Below are 22,048 nucleotides of genomic sequence, written 5' to 3' on the forward strand. Positions count from 1 at the left end.
TTGCGAGCCTCTTACCTCACCAAGCTGATTATCATGTTTTTGCAGAATTTTTAAAATCAATCAGATCTTAAAGATATCAGGAAATTGTTCTATTAATTATTTATTTTATTAAATAGTTTTCTTCCTCAGTGCTGTCAATATGTACACTGTTGGAAAATGAATGGTTACTTGCTGTTGTTAATGAAAAGAAAGACAGAGAATGAGTGGGTTTTCGTCAATAATGTCACCAGCTAACCATGCAAAGGCTGTGGTATTTGAAATTTTCTGTTTCTTCATTGTGTAGGAAGGTATCGCTATGGACCGGAACGGGTTCACGGAAATCGTACCTAGTCCAAAAGTGCAGAAAAAGAAGGCCGACCATAAACACAAGGTAACTTTTGTTTTAGTGAATTGACAATTTTCCAATCAGTTTGTCTGTTGGTTTGTTTGTTCCCTTAATTGTCCACATTAAAAAGAAAATGATGAACAGACCTCGATTCGAAATTGAGGTTCTTTTTAGAAAGGAGAACAATGGTCGAAAGGGAATATTGACGATGAAGCTAATATCCATAATTTTTCTTTTAGGACTCCGCAAATTCTAGTGACCTGCAGCAAAAAACAACCAGTCCAAAATCGGAAAGGAAGATAAAACATGAACGACAGAAGAGCAAGGTAGTTAAAAACGTACCATTTTTTGTGTGCTTGTTTGACAAACTGGTTCATTACTTCTTTATTTACTTTGTGACTTGGCCGTTTTCCTTTATTTCTCTCTCCAAGCGTCTTCACACCTCACACCTCATACCACACGCATGGGCGGTTATTGGACCTGTCCCAATTGTGTGAGGCAACTTTTGAGCAACTTTTGGCGTTTGGAACAACCTTTTGCGGTTCTGGCAATCTTGAGCAATTTTAGCTTCTCTGAGCAATTTTTGAGCAAAATAAAGGTTTAGAGCGCATATCAAGCACGAAGAAGTCAACGATTTAATAGAAAACTTCAATTCATGCAAATTTCTTGAATGATTATCAACCTTATAAACGCAAATGAACCTAGCGTATTGCTTGGTGTTTGGTTCTGTTAGACTCAAGAGTTTAGACCACATTTGCGGGCAACTCCTTGAAGCTAAGTTTCAGCTACTTTTCTGGAACGATGTTGATAATCACTTTGAAGAACGAATACTAAAGCTTTTAATTAACGTTTATATATGTAAAAAAAATATCAACAAATTTGGGTAGTAACTTTTGAAATTTAGTAAGCAACTCTTTGGATTTTTGGCAATTTGTTTAGCAACGATCTTGGCATTCCAGTGAGCCACTCCTCATGCATCATTTATACGAGCACAATTGGGACAGGACTAGCGGTTACTAATGGCAACGTTGAGAGGAACGCCTGGGCCGAATCAAGAAAAAATACACATAACTAAATGGGCCGGTAATTTACTCTGATTAAACTTAATAACTTTTAGCAGATGTAAACTTCTACGTTTGCTTTTCGTGCAGGATCAGGTGGAATTAGATCCCGAGAACCTTCTGAGCTCGCGACAAGAGCCGAAAAGAAGTCCTTTTTTCCTCCCGAAATTCGGCAGTAGTGGTAAAACAGTAAGTTTTTTTTTTCATATTTCGTCTTGAGTTTGTTTTGTTGTGGCAACTTCGAATTCCCGTGTGCAATATTGTTTGATAATGGTAATTGAACCGAGTGGTATGCAATTTAGTCTGAAATCGTATACTTTATTTGAGAACACAAGTATGATTTCAGACCAAAATTGCACGACACGAAGTTCAATCACCACTTTAATACACTCATTTTGAAATCGCAAAATTCCATCGCTTAGATACAAGATGTCTTAGTCTGCGCAAATGTTTTATCGATCCAGCGGTGAGCTGGTTCGCAGAACGTTGCAAAATTTGTTTTTCGTTTTCCCGCAAGCGATTGGTTGTTGTATTTTTACTGAAGCCTCCTTATTGGCTTGGAAAAAGATATGATTCAGAGTAAAAAAGTGATTCGATTCGTGAATAAGTCGCACCAATGAGAGCCAATCAGATTACAAGGATCACCAGTAATTTCAAAATGGACGTAATAAACAGTGATAACACTTTGTGAAGTTAGATAGAGTTGAAGCGACCAACTGACGTAGAATGTGAGATTTAAATCAAACTACTTATAGTCTCCGACAAAAGAAGCGCAAAGAACGTGTCAGTTGTGAAATTATTTTCACAAAAAAAATTATTTTCTTTTAGCAAGACTCTGAAAGCCTTGGTGACAAACTTCAGGACACACCGAAGTCTGAGAAAAAGAAGTTACAAAAACAGCAAAAGACGCCGGATTGTACTCGAACTCCCACGGTAAGATATCATCTTTATTTACTTGCAATACGAAAATTTTTGACGCTAAAAAAAAACATCACTAGACGCACAAACAGAAAATAATTAGACAAGAAGACAGTCAAACTTTGCTTTTTCATGCCTTAAACTCTCTTTGGCTCTTTATGAAATATTTCCCCTTGTTCTGGATTGTTACTGTTTTTTTGTTAGGGATTTGCGGCACTTAATCGAAATGTGCTCGAAACTGGCCTCTTCTTGTACTAAGCGTTATTTTGCCAAAATAATTTAACTGAGACACTTGCAAATATCTTCTTAAAAAAAAAAATTGTAAACTGCTCAATACAGTCTAGCCAAAGTCCCCCGCAAAGTTTTGTAAATCAACTCAGAATAACCTTCGATGAGAAGAGTTAATATAGACCACTACCACTAATATTACAACAAGTATCACAACTGTATCTTTAACGCCTCGTTCACTTTGATTTTCAACATAATATCATCCAAACAATCCAAGCTGGCCAATAACTTTTCATTTGAATAATTAGCACAATCTTTAAAAAATATTAATATGTATTTTTCAATCAAGTTGCCAATCAAAACACAATACACAGACGCCTGTCAGTCTAAGTACTTTTTTTTACCATAAACGCGTCACATTTGATGTGAATCACGCTCCATCTAGACATGAATCCCGAAATAACCGTTCAACCGCAAACTTTCATTTCGCGTTAATAAAACATGACAAGGGTATGAGTGGGGATTTTAAAGGTCAAATGCTCTCCACCATCATTCTTAAGCTTGTAAATTTTTAATTTGGTTTGAAAAGAAAGAATTAGGGCTTTCTTGTGAGCAAATATAATTATGAACTTAAGGTGATTCTTTTTTCCATTTCCGCTTCTTATTGCTCATGACAAATTACTCTTAAATAAATTCTGTAATTTTTTTTCTTGAACTTACAAAAACAAAACCAGAGGTGGTATTTTTAATGGAAACTTTCACGACTTGGCCAAGTTTGTTTATTTATCCGTCTACGAAAGTTTTCATTCCAAATTTAGCCTTTCACCAAGAAGAAAACAACACACGTCAGAGTGTGGTCGCGGAACATGAGATAAGCTTGCCAGAGCGCAATACTTTGATGAAGCAGAGAGGAAGTCAGCAAGACTTATGTTTGACCTGTTTCTATTTGTTGTTCTCATTGTCCACTAATATTGGTCCCTCCGCTTATTAATCCATGCCTTTTGATGTATATTGACAAACTGTGAAGTGTTTGTCATAAATCATAACGTTGAAAAGACTTATCTCCATGAAACTGTAGATAAACATCCACGATTTTGCATCTCGTTTATGATCCGATTACAAAAACCCTCGCGCCAGGAGACGAGGAAATAAGCAGAGAAAGCTATGGAGGAATGCGAAAATGGCACCTGTAATGAAGGTTCTCTGTTGGCTGTTCCTTCTCCGGCAGTCGGCATCAAGTCTCGTTCTTACTCCGACACTTCCATCTTCAAACATATTCCTCAGAAACCACGCGGCAATTCACATAGCGCTGTCGATGACAACGTCCAAATTTCGCCTCCCCCGATTTTTTCGTCGGAAAGTGGTCGCGACGAACCAGTTCTGAATGAAAATTCTACATTGAAATCGGCGAAGCGAAAGATTTCGCGACCTCGTTCTCCATTCACCTCCGAAAAGGCTTTTGATCTTTTGTCCAAGCTTGCCAAGACAGACTTTGTCGCCAAAGTTACTTCAAGCAGTCCAAAATTAAATTCAAGACGAACGAAATCGAAAAGTAGAGAAAATGAAACGGTAAGAACAGTCAGTTACATTTATAGCCTTCAGTTCTTTCTTTTAAATGTAGACCTTTTTTATGAAACGTCGATACAATCATACTGTAATTTTAATAGGGATTTTCATTTCTGATACACTCGTACATTAATTCCGGCAACCTTCGTGACCATTGGACTAAGTGATACAAATATTCAATGACTTACGTGACTTCAAATTCAAAGCCCCTCTTGGTCTTAATTAAAATACAGAAAAGAGTCACTTTTGAACGCGTAAAACGCCTCATTTGCAACTAGTTAACCATTGTTACGACTCAATCACTGTAACGTAACAACATAGATACCGTATCATAACATTATTTGTTTACGCACTTATTACATAAAGGCAGATTCCGCTTACTGTGAAGGGAGAATAATTAGTCCCGCTTGCTTTCCCACCGATGACTTTGTTCTTTTAAGTTACGACGCAGACTACTGAGCATAAATTTGAAGGTTAGAGGCTTGGGTTCCTCCGTAGATTTATTTCGGAAGCAGAGAAGTCTAATGAGAAGCGGAGCTCCATAGTTTCTTTCTGAGTCAGTCCAATAAGTTATGTAAGACAGGGCCCGTATTCAGAGAGTCACTGGAACTCTTTTTTGTCGTGTGAATGTTCCTATTTTTTCTCAAAGTTTTCCAAAGTGCCGCAACGTTAAGGAAATTTGGAAATCGTAATTTTAATTTTTCAAAACAAGGTTTAAAAATCGCCTTTTGTTCAGCTTTTCCGAGCTCAAGCCGACAGCAGTGGCAAAAAACTCGTTGCATTATAAATTTGGAAATCGGGTAGTATTTTTATTTTTCAAAACAAGTTTTAAAAATCGCCTTTTGTGGAGCTTTTCCGAGTTCTAGCAGACAGCACTTGCGAAAAACGCGTTGCATTATAAATTTGGAAATCGGGTGGTCATTTTTATTTTTCAAAACAAGTTTTAAAAAAGCCTTTTGTGGAGCTTTTGCGATTTCTAGCAGACAGCACTTGCGAGAGGTTGTTACAGTGTTTCCCCCTAGAATGTCAGAAACAACTCCTGTGTAAGAATCAACAGCTATCTTCCCGCATTACTTTGAGGTTTTTTCAACTAATTTCACCAACACACCAGCTTATCTTCGTTCAATAATTTGTTTATAACTTATTTATTTAAAATGTTTTGACTACCTATTTTTTTAATTCAGATATTTGTCGATCATTATTTCACCATTTACACCTTTTATCGCTTCGCTTCTTTTAAAACACAGCTAGTTTCAATTGCGTGATAAAAGAAATTCGTGATTGTGTTAGCTTTGCTTCACTTCGCTCTGCGAACTGCTGAAAAGGAGAAAATTACGTCATTCTCAAGTAATCAGGGCCCAGGCCCCCCATAATATACATACATTGTCCAGCAAACAGGTAATGAGAATACTCAAACTCCTTAGGTAGAATTTGATGACTTGATTTAACACCAAATTCTCTTAACCAATTTACAAGGAAATTTGTAGCACCTAGAGGAGAGAATTGACTATCAGATCCTGAGAGCTAAAGGGTTGAAGGGGGGATAATGCTACCCTGCTATCCAACGGTTAAGTCGTTATCTAGGAGATAAGTGTTCACAAAACATACTGCGCCATCCACCGGGTACAGACGTATACTCTGGATACCGTTATCCACCCTACGAACAACCTGGCCAGATGTAAAAATAAACCTCCAACATCATCTCGCTTTTCAGGCAGTTTGCTAATTTTTAACTTTGGGATCCCAGGCACTCCTGGCTCAAGAATTTCCTTTTCTTCTTGTTGGTCATTGGAGTGACATCTACCTCGAATTTGGTTTTACAACACCCGGCGATCAAAAAGGCGATATATCACTGACCTTGATCATTGGTTTAATGCTTAAATTAACAAAACTAGTGAATTTTTGTTCAATACTTTGCAATCGCAATTTTTTATGATACGAATTTGGTTTTTTTTTTTTTTGCCTCGAAAAACGCCCTAGTTATTTTTAGTCCATAGCTGACTGATAAACGGCAATTCTGATTGTCAAAAAGTTGACTGCACCTCTCAAGTTCATCAGTTTCCCTGGTGGGATTTACCATGTATATTTGTTAGACAACTTCCATCTCAGGTAATTTGATGTTAACAACTGAGTTGAAAACGTAAATTAGCCACCGCAAAGAGTTTAAAGGCTGAAGTTTCGAGCGTTAGCCCTTCGTCCGAGTAGGTTTACAATATGAAGTCTTAAACTAAACATAAATTAACCAGCAGATTCAAAAGTATTTAACTGTTCTTGTATTCACTTCGCCACTGATGAAAACGGCAACTTACCTGATAACTTTTCTTTCCTTACTCAGGTGTTTCTTGTGGAAAATATTCAGGATGGCCAGGATTCAGCGCTTAAGGTAAAGTACTGAGATTCTTCTCTCTTAAAGTGTGGTTGCTCGCGTCCAAGTCACACAAACCTCACGCACGACCCTCGCGCACGAATATTGCATGCCACATTTCTCTCTAAGTGGTCTCAATCTTAGTTTCAACAGCCGCTCCAGCTGGCTCGTCCCCAGTTGTATTCAATTTCTTATGCACAGTCGTGTGGTCGCGGGAGACTTGAAATACCTCAAAGAAGGAAACAACCTTCGCCTACGCGCGGCTCTCACGCGCTTCCCTCGTTTGATTAAGTAATAGAGAAACGACCAGAGACGAGTAAAACCCTTCAGCTTCAGACGTTATCGTTCCTATCATCTCAAACTAAGGTTGTTTTGGGGCAAGACTGCCAAGTGATCAGACGAAAACATCGGCGGTCGTTTTTCCAACCGCTCACTCTTGCACCGTTTTAGTTTTGCGGTCTCTCAAAATCTCAGGCACATAGCTCAGGCAGACCACCCAATGGGCGCCACTGACGTGGCATATCCTCTTAAATCGTTCGCAACTGTTACCAGCAGTTGCGAAAGATTCTCAAAAGGACGTGTCAAACAGCCCGCAGAGGCAAAAACTTTCTACACTTTAAGGGCACCAATATTTTGTCGCGCTTTCTTGAATTTTTTTTTTTGACAAAGATTAAGATTTTATTTTTAACCATCATAAATTCCTTAATATTCGAATATTCGAGAAGTTTGCCCGTCCTGTCGCACCCATTGGGTGGTCTGTCTGTGCTAATAGTAGGCAAGTGGAGATAAAGTGTTTATCCTCTCTTGAAGTAGGTTATCTTGAGAACTTATTTCCTTCTCTGACACACACCTTGGGATAGATAAGCTGTGCATTGGTCCCCGCGTTCTGAACTCATAGAGGTGATTTTAGTTCGCATTCCATCTTTATCGGCTTCCCTTCCGGCTAAGTGTAAACAATTTTAGACGTCAATAAATTCTTCATTTCCGGATCTCTGTCAACCAGCCTTTAAAGATATCTCTCCAAAACAAACGAAAACAAATGCTTTTTTTTCCCGCTCAACAGATTAGTGGTAGGCTCGGTTTACCATGTCTAGGCAGAGCGCTCTTGAAAAATACCATTGGAATGAGTACTGCTCATCGTTTTAGAGCACATTTTCTTCAGCTACAAAAAAACAAAAACAGAAACAAAAACAACAAAAATGAAAGGAGGCAGAAAATAAAGAAAAATATCTGTTCTCTATTCAACTTGTTTTTCTGTCAGCCTTATTCTCAAGGGACAAGCCACGAGGTTTTATAACTTTCTGTTTGTTTGTTTGCTTAGATTTTATTTACTGTCTCGTCATTTAAATTCGATTGGTGTGTTTCATTCATCAATGAAGATTCTTTGCCAATTTCTAATTAGTGATAATAACAGCATTTCTTTCGTCTGATAAGGGGAAACAGCGCGTACACGGCATTTCAAAATGATAATTTGTGATCATGTTTTTTCTCAAGTTTCATCGCGTGACGAGAACTCGTGAATGGTTTGTGCCAGGCCTGGGTTTGTGCATAGATCGGGGGGTAGCAACTTAAATTTATTAGATTATTTACAGCCGACGTTTGATAGTTTTTAATTCCAAGTCAACTTGATTTGTCTTGGAGCTTTACATATTTTGAAAAACTAGACCTGGGTTAACTTTGTTTTGATTCTTTGCTGGTTTGACCAAAAATCAACACAATCTTGTCGGCCTCACAAATTGTGACGTGGGAAGGGAGGGTGGTGTTATCAGCTGACCTTTTACATTGGCTGTCAACTCGCAAACGAGGCACAAGTTTATGAATCAAACATGGCCGCCCGATGAGACGTGTGTAAGATGGTTTCGCTTCACCATAAGCCCCCCTGAACAATGTCGGAAAGAAAAATAAGCAAATCCCTCAGGAAGGATCGTGAGTCTACGGTATCTACAGTAGATATCAAGTCTCTCACTTCGAGTGAAAGCACTTTTAATTTGAGACCTTTGAAGGTGAGAGAGATAGGGCTAATGATTTTATAATGTGTTCCCTTCTTTTTTGATCTCCGTACGGTAGTCACGCTAATGAGTTGTTACGTCCAAACTTCTCTGCAAGCGAGCAGTATTTATGGAATATTGTTCGGCTTTTATCTGTCTCGAAAGCGCTTGTGTATGGGGTTGCACTTTTCTTTATCGCGCATTGAAACCTTTATTTAGCTCGACTCGGATCGATAGTAAAACAATTCGTTGTAAAATTGTTACAAAGCGACCAATTACCTCCACAAAGAGACAATTTTGAGATCGGAAGATTTGTATTTACTTTCGCAAGATATTTAGCCTTTATGTTTTTTAGTTTATTACTAAAAATCTATCGCTAATGTTGTGATATTCAGCAACTGTTTTGACTCAGTTATCTCGCTGACTGGATACTGAAGCTTAATTATGAAACAGAAACGACTCAAACTAGCCGCAGTGTTGTCTATGATATCTAGCGGTTTTCCATGTAGATAATTTAGATCTTTGATAGATTAATGTCATTCTTTCTGCTGTCAAGATGAAACCGCGGAATTTGTTGTGTTTTGCAGGAAGTCGTAACCGGAATTCTACCGATAAGCTACGAAGATGAAATCGTACAAAAGCGGACGCAAATTCTGAGAGATCCACTACAGATCTTGTTGGTGTTTCCCGAGGACGATGTTGTGGTAAGAAGTGGTATTTTGACTTGTGAATGTTGTTGCATTTAACCACAAGATAGGTGCTGCATAAGCCGCACGAAAATCCACGAGGGTCTCGTGCATGCATGATCAAGCAATTTGTAATCGTAAAATGTTCGTCAATGTCGTCTGTCAGCAAGACCATGTCGTGAAATCTAGGTGTAAATCGATGATTTTAAAACACAAAAACAAAAGATGTGGTGTCTTCGGCGTATTCTGCCTTTGTGTAGGATATCTATCTCCGTAATTCTTGAAAGCACTTTGGAACTAAGAACTTCCTAAGTCAAATATAATGTTTCTAAAACAGCAACATCAATTACGGAAATGAATGTACATCTGCCTGTTATGTCGCAAAGCTTTTAAGAGTTCTGAGCCCGTTGCGAATGTACGCTGCACTGAACATACTGTGTGATGTCCATTGTTTTTAAATTTGTAAAGCCTCACCGAAAACTGGATTTCAAATTATCCGTCGAAAGTTAGAAAACATTACTGCATATTTTCATCTATTTTGAGATGTTTCCCATCGCAAACATCGAGTTTGTTGATGTTCAATTAACAATTAATTATGTGTAAGCCCAGGGTTTTTGTGAGCTGAGTAGTATTTTGTTTCCAAATCAGGCAAATGTTGGATATTAAAATTTTATGATTCGACTCAATGTGAGTGACGCTCGCGACGTCTAAACTATGTCTCCAGCGCATCAATAACTCGAAAAGTCCTCTCAAATGTCGTCGGAATTTCCAGACCCGGATGAATTTTTTCAGATCACAGTAAGTCATCTTTTCGAGAACAAATTGCTTTGTGCTGGTTTTCTTTTTCGTTTGATTTGTCTTTTATATCAATAACAAAATCTATTCATGCGCGTCGAGTTCATTTGTCAAGTTACATCCAGTAAATCTTTTCAACTTCAGACGTCAGCGAGTCAATATTTCCCAAATGAACTTCGTTATGATTTATGATTTACAGTTCGCTTATTTTAATTTATATTTTTTGGTTTGTATAATTGGGAGTTCTTGACTTTTCCTTAAGCCAAAAATCACGCTTTTTCGGAAACCAATTTTATTTCTTTGTGAAAAATTGTGTGACATGTTATATGAATATTTGTGTTGGTTTCGTGGGTTGAATAATATTCCAAAAAATATGACCCTTGCCAATACTTGTAAAGTATCTCGGCGATAAAGTTTTTGTGTTAGAATTAATAGGAATTGAATTGAAATAGAGGAGACAGAAAACCTTCGTAAACAAACGTGTCTTATCGTAATGTTTTTGAAGAGACATGTAAATTAAAGTCAATGATTTTTTGCAAGTCTTGAATTGAGCAGGTGTTGGAACACTGCTTTCGATTTCTCTTCTTGTAATGAGAAGTCAACAAATCGTTATTAAAATCTCCATGCAGTTTCTGGTATTTTCCAACCAAAAAGATTCAAAAGTCGTGCATCTTTTCAAAAATCTACCTGTTCAGTGAAGACTTTTATTGTTTGAACTTGAGTAAAACAAATACATGTATGAAGATTCGTTCCGGCATTGTTGCTATGAATTTGATCACAGGGCATGCCCTAGGCATTCTTACAAGTTTGTACATTTTGAAATTTCCATTAAGTTTTCAAGGTTTGTCATGGAGCTGGCTAGGGAAAAGCTGTCTTATTGGGCCTATTTTGAAGTTATTGTCTATGGAGAATACATAGCAATTTTTTTATTTATTTCTGTAACTCTTAGATGGGTCTAAGCTTATATATCTTAGTTTACTGATTTTCTTTTCTTCATGAAGCATACTGGTTGAATATTTTTCATTCTGGCGTATTTCACTAAGTGCATTCTCTTTGGAAAAAAGTTTGTTCGAAGTGTAGATAAAATTAACCTAAGCTATAAAATTTCTGATTAACCTTTCATTTTTTCAGTCACAAAATATGTGCATGGTGATGACAGTGTGAATAATGTTTTTGAAACCAGTGTCTGTGAGAAATATCACTCAGCTGTATCATGTGCAGAATTTAAAGTCTAGTGGTTAGAGATTTATGAAATTCATACAAAGGTCTTTGTATAGGTGTCTTCTTTATGTTCAGCTCTGAGAAAAAAATATCATTAAATTTTAAAAGCCAAAAATTTACTTTAAATCATTCAAATTTATAGGTTTTGTTTTCAATAAAGAGCAAATTGGGAAAATTTACATTTTATGATTAAGATACTGATTACCTATATTAGGTTAATCATTTTTGTCGCAATTGTCTGAAAATTTTGCATTTATCACTTCCACTGTGTGTTTTTGTCAGAATTTTACCCTTTGTTAATCTAAGGATAGACTTTATAAAATTCCTTTAGTTGTTGTACAACATTTATCTTATAAACATGAGCATGACCTCCTCATGAAAATTATTACAGACCAGTAATTACAAGGTTATTGTCAGTACATGTACACTGTAGTTTTCAGCTTGTGACCTTGCTTGTTTTGTATCAGATAATCGCAGTGGTCAACTCAGTCTAAAGCTCATGTATTTCTTAGATCAGGCATCTGATATAGAGCAAACTTGAGATACTCTCGCTGTGAGAAAAAAGTTCTTCTATTTGGGGATGAGAAATGTCTCTAGTCTCTGGCAATAATGGTCCAAAGTTGAACTCTCTGTTTTAAAAAGATAAGAATCTGATTCACAATAAATGGTTGGAAAGTGCTAAATATTTGCCATCATGTCTCCAAACTTAACTAGTCTTGAATAAATTTAAGTGTATATTTTGTACATTTTTTGGTCCAAAGTTGAACTCTCTGTTTTAAAAAAATAAGAATCTGATTCACAATAAATGATTGGAGAGTGCTAAATATTTGCCTTCATGTCTCCAAAGTTAACTAGTCTTGAATAAATTTAAGTGTACATTTTGTCCAGATTATGCTATCTTATTCTGGGTCACAAGATTTCATGCCTTCTAGAACTTGATAAAAATTAATTTTTGCAAGATCCTTTTAATTCGTAAGCACAGAAGTGATGAGAGGAAAGTAGCAGACAAGGACTTCCATTAGCTAAGAAAAACTTTGGTTAAACTGATTTAGTGATATTTTAATTTTAGTGAATCTTTTGAAGGAGTAACATATTCATACATAACTGTTCCTTAGGCCTTTACAATTCCTCGGCAACTGCGGACTATACACTCTACAGTGCCAGGTGATGCTCTCACCCAAGCATCCAACTTATTTACAAGAGAGGTAAATTGTTGATAATCTATTGAATTTGAGATTAAATTCAAAATTAATTAATTTAGGAGTGTAGCACTGTAAATATTTTTCAGTCAAATTACTTTGCAGTCTGATGACACTGAAGATGTGTCAAAATGTCAAAAACAGTGCTTATACTGGGTTGTATTTACCTGTTAACCCCTGTGAGTGACTAGCGGTAATTGTTCTTCATGGTATCACTGCTGAATCAAACATTAAGGCCATGAGAATAAGAGAAATGGTTGCCAGTTAAAGGAGATTTTGACTGATAAACAAATTCTCCTTGTCATTACCTTGAGAAAAGTACAAAGAACAGTAGGGAGAATATGTGTACTGATGTTAGGGAATAAAGGCTGAAGCCATCAAATGCTTCAGGACAACATCTACCATTAATATTCATTGAATTTAAAAACTTAAACATAGGTAAATATTCTGGGCCCTGTTGTTCAAAGGCTGATTAGCACTAACTCAGGGTTAAATTTTAATCCAGGTTTCTTTATTCCTTTATTCAAAAGCCTTTCAGGAACAATTTTCTCTCTTCTCTTTTGAACAAATTGCAAGAAAAAGATTTGAACTACATTTCCTTCTAAAGCTTCCAAACCTGAAATGGAATTTCACATTAACCCTGGGTTATCATAACTCAGCTTTGAACAACATGGGCCTGGTCAGTTTTCTTTTAATAATTTCCTCTCAGAGAAACTTTCTTTTAAGAGCCTCAAATTTCATTTGAGTTCCTCCCTGTTTTGAGCTTTAGGTTTCTCTCTCCCTCCAATAAGCCCATCTCTTCAGTAAACCTCCCCTGTCCAGAAGCTCCCTCACTAATAAGCACACACCCCCCCTTCTTCACTGTCTAGACCTTCAGGTTTCTAATGGTGTCTCGTGCTCCCCTATTCCCAGAGATGTGACCTTCCTCTCCAACCCCTGAAATAAATTCTGTTTCATTTTCTTTAGTGGAGGTAGCATCAGCTACACAACAATTAGGTTGAGGTTTAATTAAAAGTGTGAAATCAAATGTGAAAGAGAGAAATGCTCAAAGGGAAATTGTTATTAATAGATAAATAACATTTTTGGGGCTGGTGGCCTGTGGTGCAGCCAGTTTGTCACACAAAACTAAGGTCAAAATCTTGAGGTCTGTCTGACAGGCTAGAGGCTGGTTGCTTTTCTTAGAACTTGATATTTTAAAACAAACAGAAGCTCATAAATGTTGTTTTTATGACTTTGTAGTGTATCAGATTCTACACAGCAAACTGGAGCTGTATTGAGAACAAGTATTCAAGCTATGGAGGAAGTTATCTTAAACTTCCCAGGTAAAATGATCAACTCAAAAACAGTGGTGGAGGGGGGCAATGACCCCCTGATGATTAAACCTCATCCTCTAAATTAAAGCAATGTGGGTGTGGCTCAAGCATTGCTGACCCCATAGACATAGAGGTAACACGTTGCGAAAGCAGGCAAGGAAGGAATGAAAATTATTAAATGATGAAATGTGATGCCTGAAATGTTTTTCTTACTACCAGTCCCCTTCAAAATCAAGTTGCTTCATTTGTTTTTAATGTTTATCTGCTTTTTTTACCTCCCCTGAAAGACACAGAGGCAGGAGGGAATGCTTCAGAAAATAAGACTATTATATTAAATTTTAAAACCTGTGTGCTTTAAAGACTGAAGCCCATGTCAGCCTTCATTTATGACTTGGGCTGTTTTATTGTTGTTTTTTTTTTCTCTCTCTTAGTACAAACTATTTTTATCATTTGACGTTTTTGTTTTTTCTTATCAATCAGGCCACATCCGGGAAAGGGACTTGAAAGACAAGTTTTTGCAATGGATATGGAGGATCAGGTGGATTGTGTGAATCAGGTGGAGACATTTAGCTGTTAATGTTTGATTGTTTAGCTATATATAATTATAAGGAAGTTGTTTTAACCCTTAACTCCCATGAATGACCAAAACAAAATTTCTCCCTACCATATCAACACAACATCAAGCAGACAAGTGATGAGAATAAGGTGAAATAGAAGAATAAGATGAATAATAGATGAGAATAAGGTGAATTAGAAGATCATTAACTTATCCAGTACCAAAGACTCTGAACTATCACAAAAGAACTGTATAACAGACAGTAAGGAGAATTGGTAATGACATCTTTGGAATGAAAGGGTTCGAAATCGATAAGATCCTGTTGACTGACAATAACTGAGTGGTTTTAGAAAGGTATACCAGAAGCCATTCAAACAATTTGGAACCCAAAATACCCTCCCAGGGGTTTGAGGCAGAGAGAGATCTGATATTTCTCTAATGATGACCGGTTTTGATTCGCAGGCTGTACCAATGAGCCCGGCGCGAGAGAAAGGGATCTCCAGACAGGGTTACCTTACAAAGGCTCCATTCCATGGTGAAAGTAACGGTACACCCGGAGCTAAGGTACATCTGTTTTTGGGGTTACTCTGGTTCGTCTAATGTGCAATATTTTTAAGGAGGGGGGAGGGGGTGAGGGGGCTCTTCCCATGTGCCGGGGGATGGAGAGTCGTATTTTCGCAACTGGATTAACTATCATAGCGTTGCATTCGAATGGGTCGCACATTTTCGGGATTCTGGGGGTAAGAAAATACTTTATTTAAACATGGCAGGATTTCTGATTAAAAAGTTTTTACCGTATTACCAAAAGTGACTAAGACGAGGTTTCTAATGGGCCACAGAATAGACTAAAATGGGTCTTCCTCCTCCCCCTTTCTCCCCCCCCCCCCCGACTATTTTCGCTGAACGTTACTACTGTATTACTTGGGGTTGGTTTTCGAAACTCAATTGAAAACTGCCTCCATCGATTAAATTAATTTTCTTGTTGATCTCTGTGCAAACCTTAATCCGCAGAACTTCAAGCGGAGGTGGTTTCATCTGAAGCAAATATCAAATGATGGCTCGTACATTTTGGAATACAAGAAGGTGATAAAGCTGTTTTTTGCATGAAATGCAGTAATTGTTAGAAATAAACAGGTGACATAGCTTTAAGATTAACGATGATAAAGGTAAGTTAAGGAAATCATATTAACTTGAGCGGTACATTTCTTGATTTATGGGTAAAAGAGCTGTTTTGGAACCCGCGTTTTTTAAATTGCTCGAGCCGTTTTAATCAGAACGAGATATTTTGTTGGACATTTATTAACGGTATTTACTGATGACGAGAACGAGTACGACAACGTCATACACAACGATAACTAAAAACCATGATCAGGGCTTTCAATAACTTTTACCATAAGCGGCTGCCGATGGTTTAACAGGCGGCTGTGCTTGGGAAAAGGGGCCGAAAGGCTAAAACCAAACACGAGAGGATAAACAGACGGCGGTAAGAGGCTTACAGGCGGCGGTAGACTGCTAGTAACTTTCTTTCACTGAAACGCCGGCATGACCGTAGCGAGGAATAGATGATTGTTAAAACGATTATTTTAATGGGAAAAGAATAATAACCACAACAGTTATCAGGGTTCGCACAGGTCCTGAAAACCTCAAAAGTCGTGGAATTTTATTTTGACATTTTCCAAGACTTTCCAATCCTGGAAATGGACAACAGGTCCTAGAAAGTCGTGGAAATCTGCTTAACTCAAGCATTAAATTTTTCAGAATTTAGGTTGTTAGAAATTTATATAGACCGTAAAGCGTATCGATTTTGAAATCTTGGGAATGATAGGCTTTTAGGTGGAATTTGAAGTCCTGGAAAAGTCCTTCAAAATTTGTTTAATCCTGGGTTATGACTTATGCTTTTGGTGTCTTACTCAGGATGATCTCAAAACCAGTATGGCAAGAGGGGTGCTCTATTTGGATGCGTGTACTCACATTACTAAGGTAACGTTTATTTTTTTTTGTAGTATCATCATACGACAATGACAATAACGCTAAGGTACTCCACATGTAGTTACCTTTTGACCAAGATTCGCGAAATAACAAAGAGTAACTCCCAGACCTTGAGAAACTAAGAAGAAATATCAGACTTGAGATTGAAATAACATACTTTGAATCCTAAATCCCGAAGATCGACTAGTTACTAATTTTTCCTGACGGTATCAGCGCAGAATAAAACATTAAGGACGCGAGAATGGAGGAAATGATCGCCAACTAAGAAACTCTCGATTGATAAACAGATTCTCTTATCAGGACAATAGGAAATGTATAGAAGATAGCATGGGGAATATGCTCACTGATGTTAGGGGTATAAAGGCTTAAACGAGATCTCGAGGCTCATCGAAGGGCCTGGTCACGAGCTTTAGAGATCGGTCAAAAAGTTTCTGAGACTCCGCAGTTTTTAACACTTTATTCTATAGTATCAGTATGTATATTCTCCATACTGTTCTCTGTACGTTTCTTATGATATCGACAAGAAGAATTTGTTTGAAAGTCAGTATGTTCCTAGCTGGTAGTTGTTTCGTTTAGTCTTGTAACCTTAATGTAAGATTCAGTAGTGATACCTTAATGAGAAGTTGGATTTAAGTCACTCCTAGAGGTTAAAGAGTTTATAAGTACCATGTGCCATTGCTATAGTTAGGATTTCAAAAGCCTGTGAATGCTGGATTGGTGAATATGTTTGTAATACTCAGGGCGATAGGTGCTAACTGATTAATAATGACAATAGGACCGAGTAGAGTCCAATCCAGTCTGTTGTCATACGAGTGATTACAAAATCGGCCGACCGCAAACGAGAGTTAAATTTGTCAATCATGAGTATGATTATAGAACAAATTGGACGCCAGAAAGTCCTTTTACCAATTAATCGTAACCATTAAAATTTCCGAAAATAACAAATACATTTGTTGGAGATAATATCTCCGTTAGAGCCTTGTCTCAAGTAAGAGGTCCTCCAGTTTGGAAACTCCCCAGTTTTGTAGGGTTAGTGGTTGTTGCTATGGTTATTGTAATCAATTCTGGGATTGGTGGTTTCAGCTGAGTGGACCAAGTATGATTGATCCGATTACAGCCAATAGTCTGTTTACACTGTCCGATTACAACTTTGCAGAATGACATATGAAAAATAAAACAGTCAATGCCCCAATCACATTTTAGGAAATTGTAATGGTTATCACCTATATTTCAGGGGGTGAAGGGACGAATGTACGGATTTGAACTTCACATTCAAGACAAACTGTATTGCTTGGTTGCTGACAGTCAATCGGAGATGGACGCGTGGATTTCAACCTTGTGCAAAGTCACTGGAATAGATATGGACACGAGCGGTAAATCCTCCGGTTTCAACTTCACTGGGAAGTTTAAAGCACCGAAACTGCATCAGTCTCTGAGAGAAAGTCTTAAGAGTAGCAAACATCCAGAACTTCTTGAATTTGCGAAGGAAACGGAAGTTTTGAACGCGAAACGAAGGAAGGATGGACGGAAGAAACTTTTTTCGCTAGTACACGACCTGGACAATAATGGCACGTGCGTGAATTACGACGACGCACGGATAGATGCGGACGTTTTCCAGCAACACTTTGGAATGCGTTTAGTGTTGGAATGCGAGGAACTGAAGTTTCGTCTGTTGAGAACTTTGCACGATGGCAGTGAGGCAAACATTGAGCCGTTCTTTTTGTGTATTGCGTTGTTTGACGCTAAAATAGGAGCAAAGATTTCAGAGGATTTCCACTGTGATCTAAACGACGCGTCCACCGTGGAAATGCTCCACGGCTCGGATCTAATTGAGAACGGCCAGGCAAATGGGAATGGTGTGGATCATCCGGAAGTGAATAGCCGAGAGTTGGAATATACTTGTCCGAGAAAGGTATGACAAGCTGGATCAGTGTCAGTATCTGAGCAACCGCGTACCTACCCCTTTCACTGACCCAATCAATGTCGGGTTACAAGAGGGGTAGGTGCGCAGTTGCTTCGCTGTCCACGTTCAATCACGTGGCTTTTCTACCACTATCATTTGCGTATTCTGTGCGAGAAATCTGCGAGCAACACACGAGTGATACGTGGGAATTACACGCACTTGATGCGGTGTAAAACTCTTGAAATGTAGCTCTATTTATTCTAAATGCTTTCAAGGTATGCGTTTTGCTATCCTGCATGTTTTTCGTCAGGCAATTTTCTCCATAACAAATCCCCACTCGGAGGTGTACTTGGTAATTAGGATAGAGAAAGTTTTACAAGGAAGCATCAGTTCGTGTGTCGAACCATACCTCAAGTCTGGTGACGCCAAAAAGATTGCACAAAAGGCACACAAGCTGGCCGAGGTATGCTGCAAAAGTCTGGGCCAGTATGGAATGCCATTTGCTTGGACAGCAAGGTTAGTTTTTGTTTATTATTTATTTACAACTTTTTCATCGCTGATTACACAATCAATCTTAAAGTTATATTCAAACGAGTTTTTGAGAACTCTGAGCCTCATCCTATGTTTGGACGCGGCCGGCATTTGTGGGTCAAGAAAGTAACGGTAGTCTTGTTAGCTTGACTGGGTCCGGTGCAACCAGCCTTGTTATTAAGGAAATAGAACCAAACAGAACATAGTCAAGACATTTTTTCTTGGTTTAATCGTGTTCTTTGAGTTTCCTTTTTTTTCTTTCTTTAACCTTCAACTTCACTGAATGACAACCACCTTATTTCTCCTAACAGTATTAATGCGGAATGAAACAGTCAGGTCACGAGAATAAAGGAAAAGATCGCCAAATAGTGAAGCTCTTGATTGTCAAACAAATTCTCCCTGTCTGTACCATAGGCAATGTATAGAAAACAACACGGAGAATATACATATAGCCAGGTGTTATGGTGTGAAGGCTTAAGTGTTAACGAGAATCGACTTTAAGTTATACTATTGTCCTTTGTAGAAACAAGAGTCCACAAAGACGATATTTGTTGTTTCACGCTATTTTCCCTTCACATTTAACTATTTTAAATTATCTCTTAGAGAGTTCATGTCCTCAGCAAGACAGTTTATATTTATATTTTGTAGGCCGTTGTTCAACAATGATGGGGAACTGGAAATTGGGGAGTCAACGTCAATCTACAAACAGGTCCGTTCACGTCAGAAGATGTGTTTCAGATAACCTTTTTAATGGCAGAAATATTATGTGCTTTCTGGAGCATACTTTTGTTACCTCGTTCAAAGTTAAGTGCAAGGATTTCCACGTGGACAATTCTTTCCGTATTTGTTTTACAGGACAGAGAAAAACTCAGCGATGAAGAAGTGATAAAACTGTTGTCAAACTACAGTGCCACGTAAGTCACTTTCAAAACGAATTCGCTAGACATTAAAAATGAACTTTAACTTTACTGTACAAAATAAGCGACATATTTTTAAACGGGACAGTTCTTAAAAATGCATGATTGCATTTAACTCCATTTAATGCCACATAATTAATTTGGAAATGATATATGATGGCCTTAGATTTTGTTCTGCCTGCTTATTTATAGAAAGGAAAAATTCAAGCAACAGGTTATACCAGGAACGCTGCATATTTCTCTAAAGAAATATTTCGAAGGAATACCAAGTAAGCGAAACTACGTAAAGCAAACAAAAGCGAAAAAGCCTCATCGACCTCGGTCAGGTTTTTAACTCAAGGGTTAAAATTAAATCGTCAAAACTTTTCAACTTTTATTTCTGTACTGAATAGGTCATTTCACGTTTGTGTACTTAGTTACCAAGCCTTTGATTTGGAGTGAGGCTGAAGGTGACCTTGTTGTGATAGAGAGACCAGTATCTAGTTTACATGATAACAAAGTAATTCACATTTGATTCGCTGCAACTTTTGTATCATAACAAGGTCATCCCTCGCCTCACTCCTGTTCAAAGGCTTGTCAACCAAGGACACAAATGTAAAATGGACCATAAGCCAGAGGGGAAGAGTCGCGATTTTATCAAAACAGGCGAGGAAACATGCCATGTTTTCAAAGCCAGTCGGTTGGTTGCGTTTACACTTAATCAAAGATCGACACCTATGAAAAACTTGAAAAATGATAGGGGGAAATGAGAAAGGTTGAATTGGTTCTTGAGCGAAGACCTGCGCTACTTTTCCCTTGATTGCGATTTTAAAATATGGCTTCAGGCCCGTAAAAATTACCCGGGTTTTCAGAGAAACGAGCCCAAATCTACACAGCAGTCAGAAATGGGGCATTCGCAAGGGGATCATTTTCGGGCGCTCGGGCGCCCGCGCGCCAATTTCCCGCGCAAAAGGTATGAGGAAACCATAAGATACAATCACCTTCTCGCAAAGTAAGCGAAAGAAAATTGAAATGTTCATGGAAATATGTAAAAAGAAACAAAGGTGAGGAAAAGGAAACGGCAGACTTTTCCAACACAAAAATTATTGGTGTACAGGTATCCTGTTGATTTACCATTCAGCTCACCGTATCTTCCATACTACATGGGGTATTGACTAACTTTTGTTTTCTCGATAGACTCTCTAACGTCGTCACTGGTTCCCGTGAAGCCGTGGGATGATTCTCTAAACGTTCGTTCCACAGTTGAAGTGGAAGAATTCTCACAATCATGTCCTGAAGCTGCACATCCACACATTTCCTACGTGAACAACTTTTACGTCTACCCTCTCGCTCTAAACTATAGCAATCAAAAAGTTTACTCCAAGGTAAAATGCCAGTTAAATATTTCTGTTCAGACGGACCCTGGTCACGCCTGCCTCATTTTTTCTTCTCGTTTCCGGTTTTGATTTCAAGTCCATAACAGTTACTGTAACTCGCCATGTTATCTTTCCTCTTCAGGCAAGAAACATTTCTGTGAAGATTGAATTCAGAGATTCTGATGATGAAAATGCCAAACCTCTCAAGGTATCTCCAATTGTCTACGAGATTTGCAGTTATCATTTGAAGTGTCTATTCGTCAGATTTTCTTTCCTATATTAGATAATGTGGGTTATATTAACAAAAAAATTGTTTTTGTGCAGTGTATATACAAGAAGAAAGGAAGCCCTGGGTTCACTACACATGCTTTCGCTGCCGTTGTTCATCACTGCACAACTCCCACATTTTACGAAGAGGTGAGTGCAAGAATTCTTTTACATCATAGCCTGTGAAGAGGAGTCTGTTTCTCGAAAGTTCCCGGTGACTTAAAGGGGCCATAGCCATAATTCAAAATCAAAATTTGAAGAATAGAGAAAGCTTTGTTACCTGAACCAGTCCATTATTTACCTTTGTACTTTTCAAACCAAATCTTGAATGAAAACAGAACAGCTTTGCGGGCCCGTTAAGCGAGACCTTTGAGAAACGGGCACCGGGCCCTCATTATTATTGCTACAGGATGCACGTTTCTCCATCTTCAGGAAGATTGGGAACGGATCGAGGGGAGATTTGCCGAGGGTCTGGCACTAAATATCATCATCAGTGCCAGACCCCTTGCAGACCTCTCGTTGCTCAAGGCCCACTGGCGAAGAAAGTGCGTCCCGGAGTGCTTCTAATGAGAGCTTGCTCCTAAGCTATTCTCATCATCACTCCTTTATTCAGAAGCGCTACTTGTCGTTCGACCGACAATTTTGTTCACTGTTGATTTTGAAGGGTATACAGAGCTTATAAGCAAAGAGGGGTAATCTTTTCCATATTCGGGGCTAATACTACTCCATTCAACTTTGATGCAGTACCTTGGCAACCTTTGTGGTATGTCTTGAGCATACAGGCGTGCAAGGTTTCATGCTATTGCCTTTATCACTATGCTTAACCAAATCCTAAGTCTTCTGTGGAAAACGACTACTGCCAAGA

The 22,048-nt window shown here is 38.1% G+C and overlaps 1 protein-coding gene across 5 annotated transcripts in view; it reads left to right on the forward strand.

Annotated features, from left to right (window-relative positions):
• LOC113673769 (dedicator of cytokinesis protein 9) overlaps window positions 1-22,048 on the forward strand; it is a 53,445-nt gene that overhangs the window by 3,197 nt on the left and 28,200 nt on the right. For 3 of the 5 annotated variants that reach the window (XM_089211007.1, XM_089211011.1, XM_089211009.1), the window contains exons 2-21: window positions 284-370; window positions 565-651; window positions 1,477-1,575; window positions 2,215-2,319; window positions 6,434-6,481; window positions 9,039-9,155; window positions 12,269-12,358; window positions 13,592-13,674; window positions 14,146-14,221; window positions 14,684-14,785; window positions 15,233-15,304; window positions 16,136-16,201; window positions 17,445-18,122; window positions 18,424-18,629; window positions 19,293-19,353; window positions 19,500-19,558; window positions 19,754-19,830; window positions 20,738-20,925; window positions 21,059-21,124; window positions 21,241-21,333. In XM_089211007.1, the coding sequence (XP_089067133.1) occupies window positions 284-370; window positions 565-651; window positions 1,477-1,575; window positions 2,215-2,319; window positions 6,434-6,481; window positions 9,039-9,155; window positions 12,269-12,358; window positions 13,592-13,674; window positions 14,146-14,221; window positions 14,684-14,785; window positions 15,233-15,304; window positions 16,136-16,201; window positions 17,445-18,122; window positions 18,424-18,629; window positions 19,293-19,353; window positions 19,500-19,558; window positions 19,754-19,830; window positions 20,738-20,925; window positions 21,059-21,124; window positions 21,241-21,333 (2,460 nt within the window). Of the gene's footprint in view, window positions 1-283; window positions 371-564; window positions 652-1,476; window positions 1,576-2,214; window positions 2,320-3,615; window positions 4,102-6,433; window positions 6,482-8,275; window positions 8,467-9,038; window positions 9,156-12,268; window positions 12,359-13,591; window positions 13,675-14,145; window positions 14,222-14,683; window positions 14,786-15,232; window positions 15,305-16,135; window positions 16,202-17,444; window positions 18,123-18,423; window positions 18,630-19,292; window positions 19,354-19,499; window positions 19,559-19,753; window positions 19,831-20,737; window positions 20,926-21,058; window positions 21,125-21,240; window positions 21,334-22,048 lie in introns of those variants that run through there. The other 2 variants (XM_089211008.1, XM_089211010.1) reach the window with 2 other exon arrangements.

The sequence above is a fragment of the Pocillopora damicornis genome, chromosome 6 (assembly GCF_964200805.1).
Source record: "Pocillopora damicornis chromosome 6, jaPocDami1.2, whole genome shotgun sequence".
NCBI lineage: Eukaryota > Metazoa > Cnidaria > Anthozoa > Scleractinia > Pocilloporidae > Pocillopora > Pocillopora damicornis.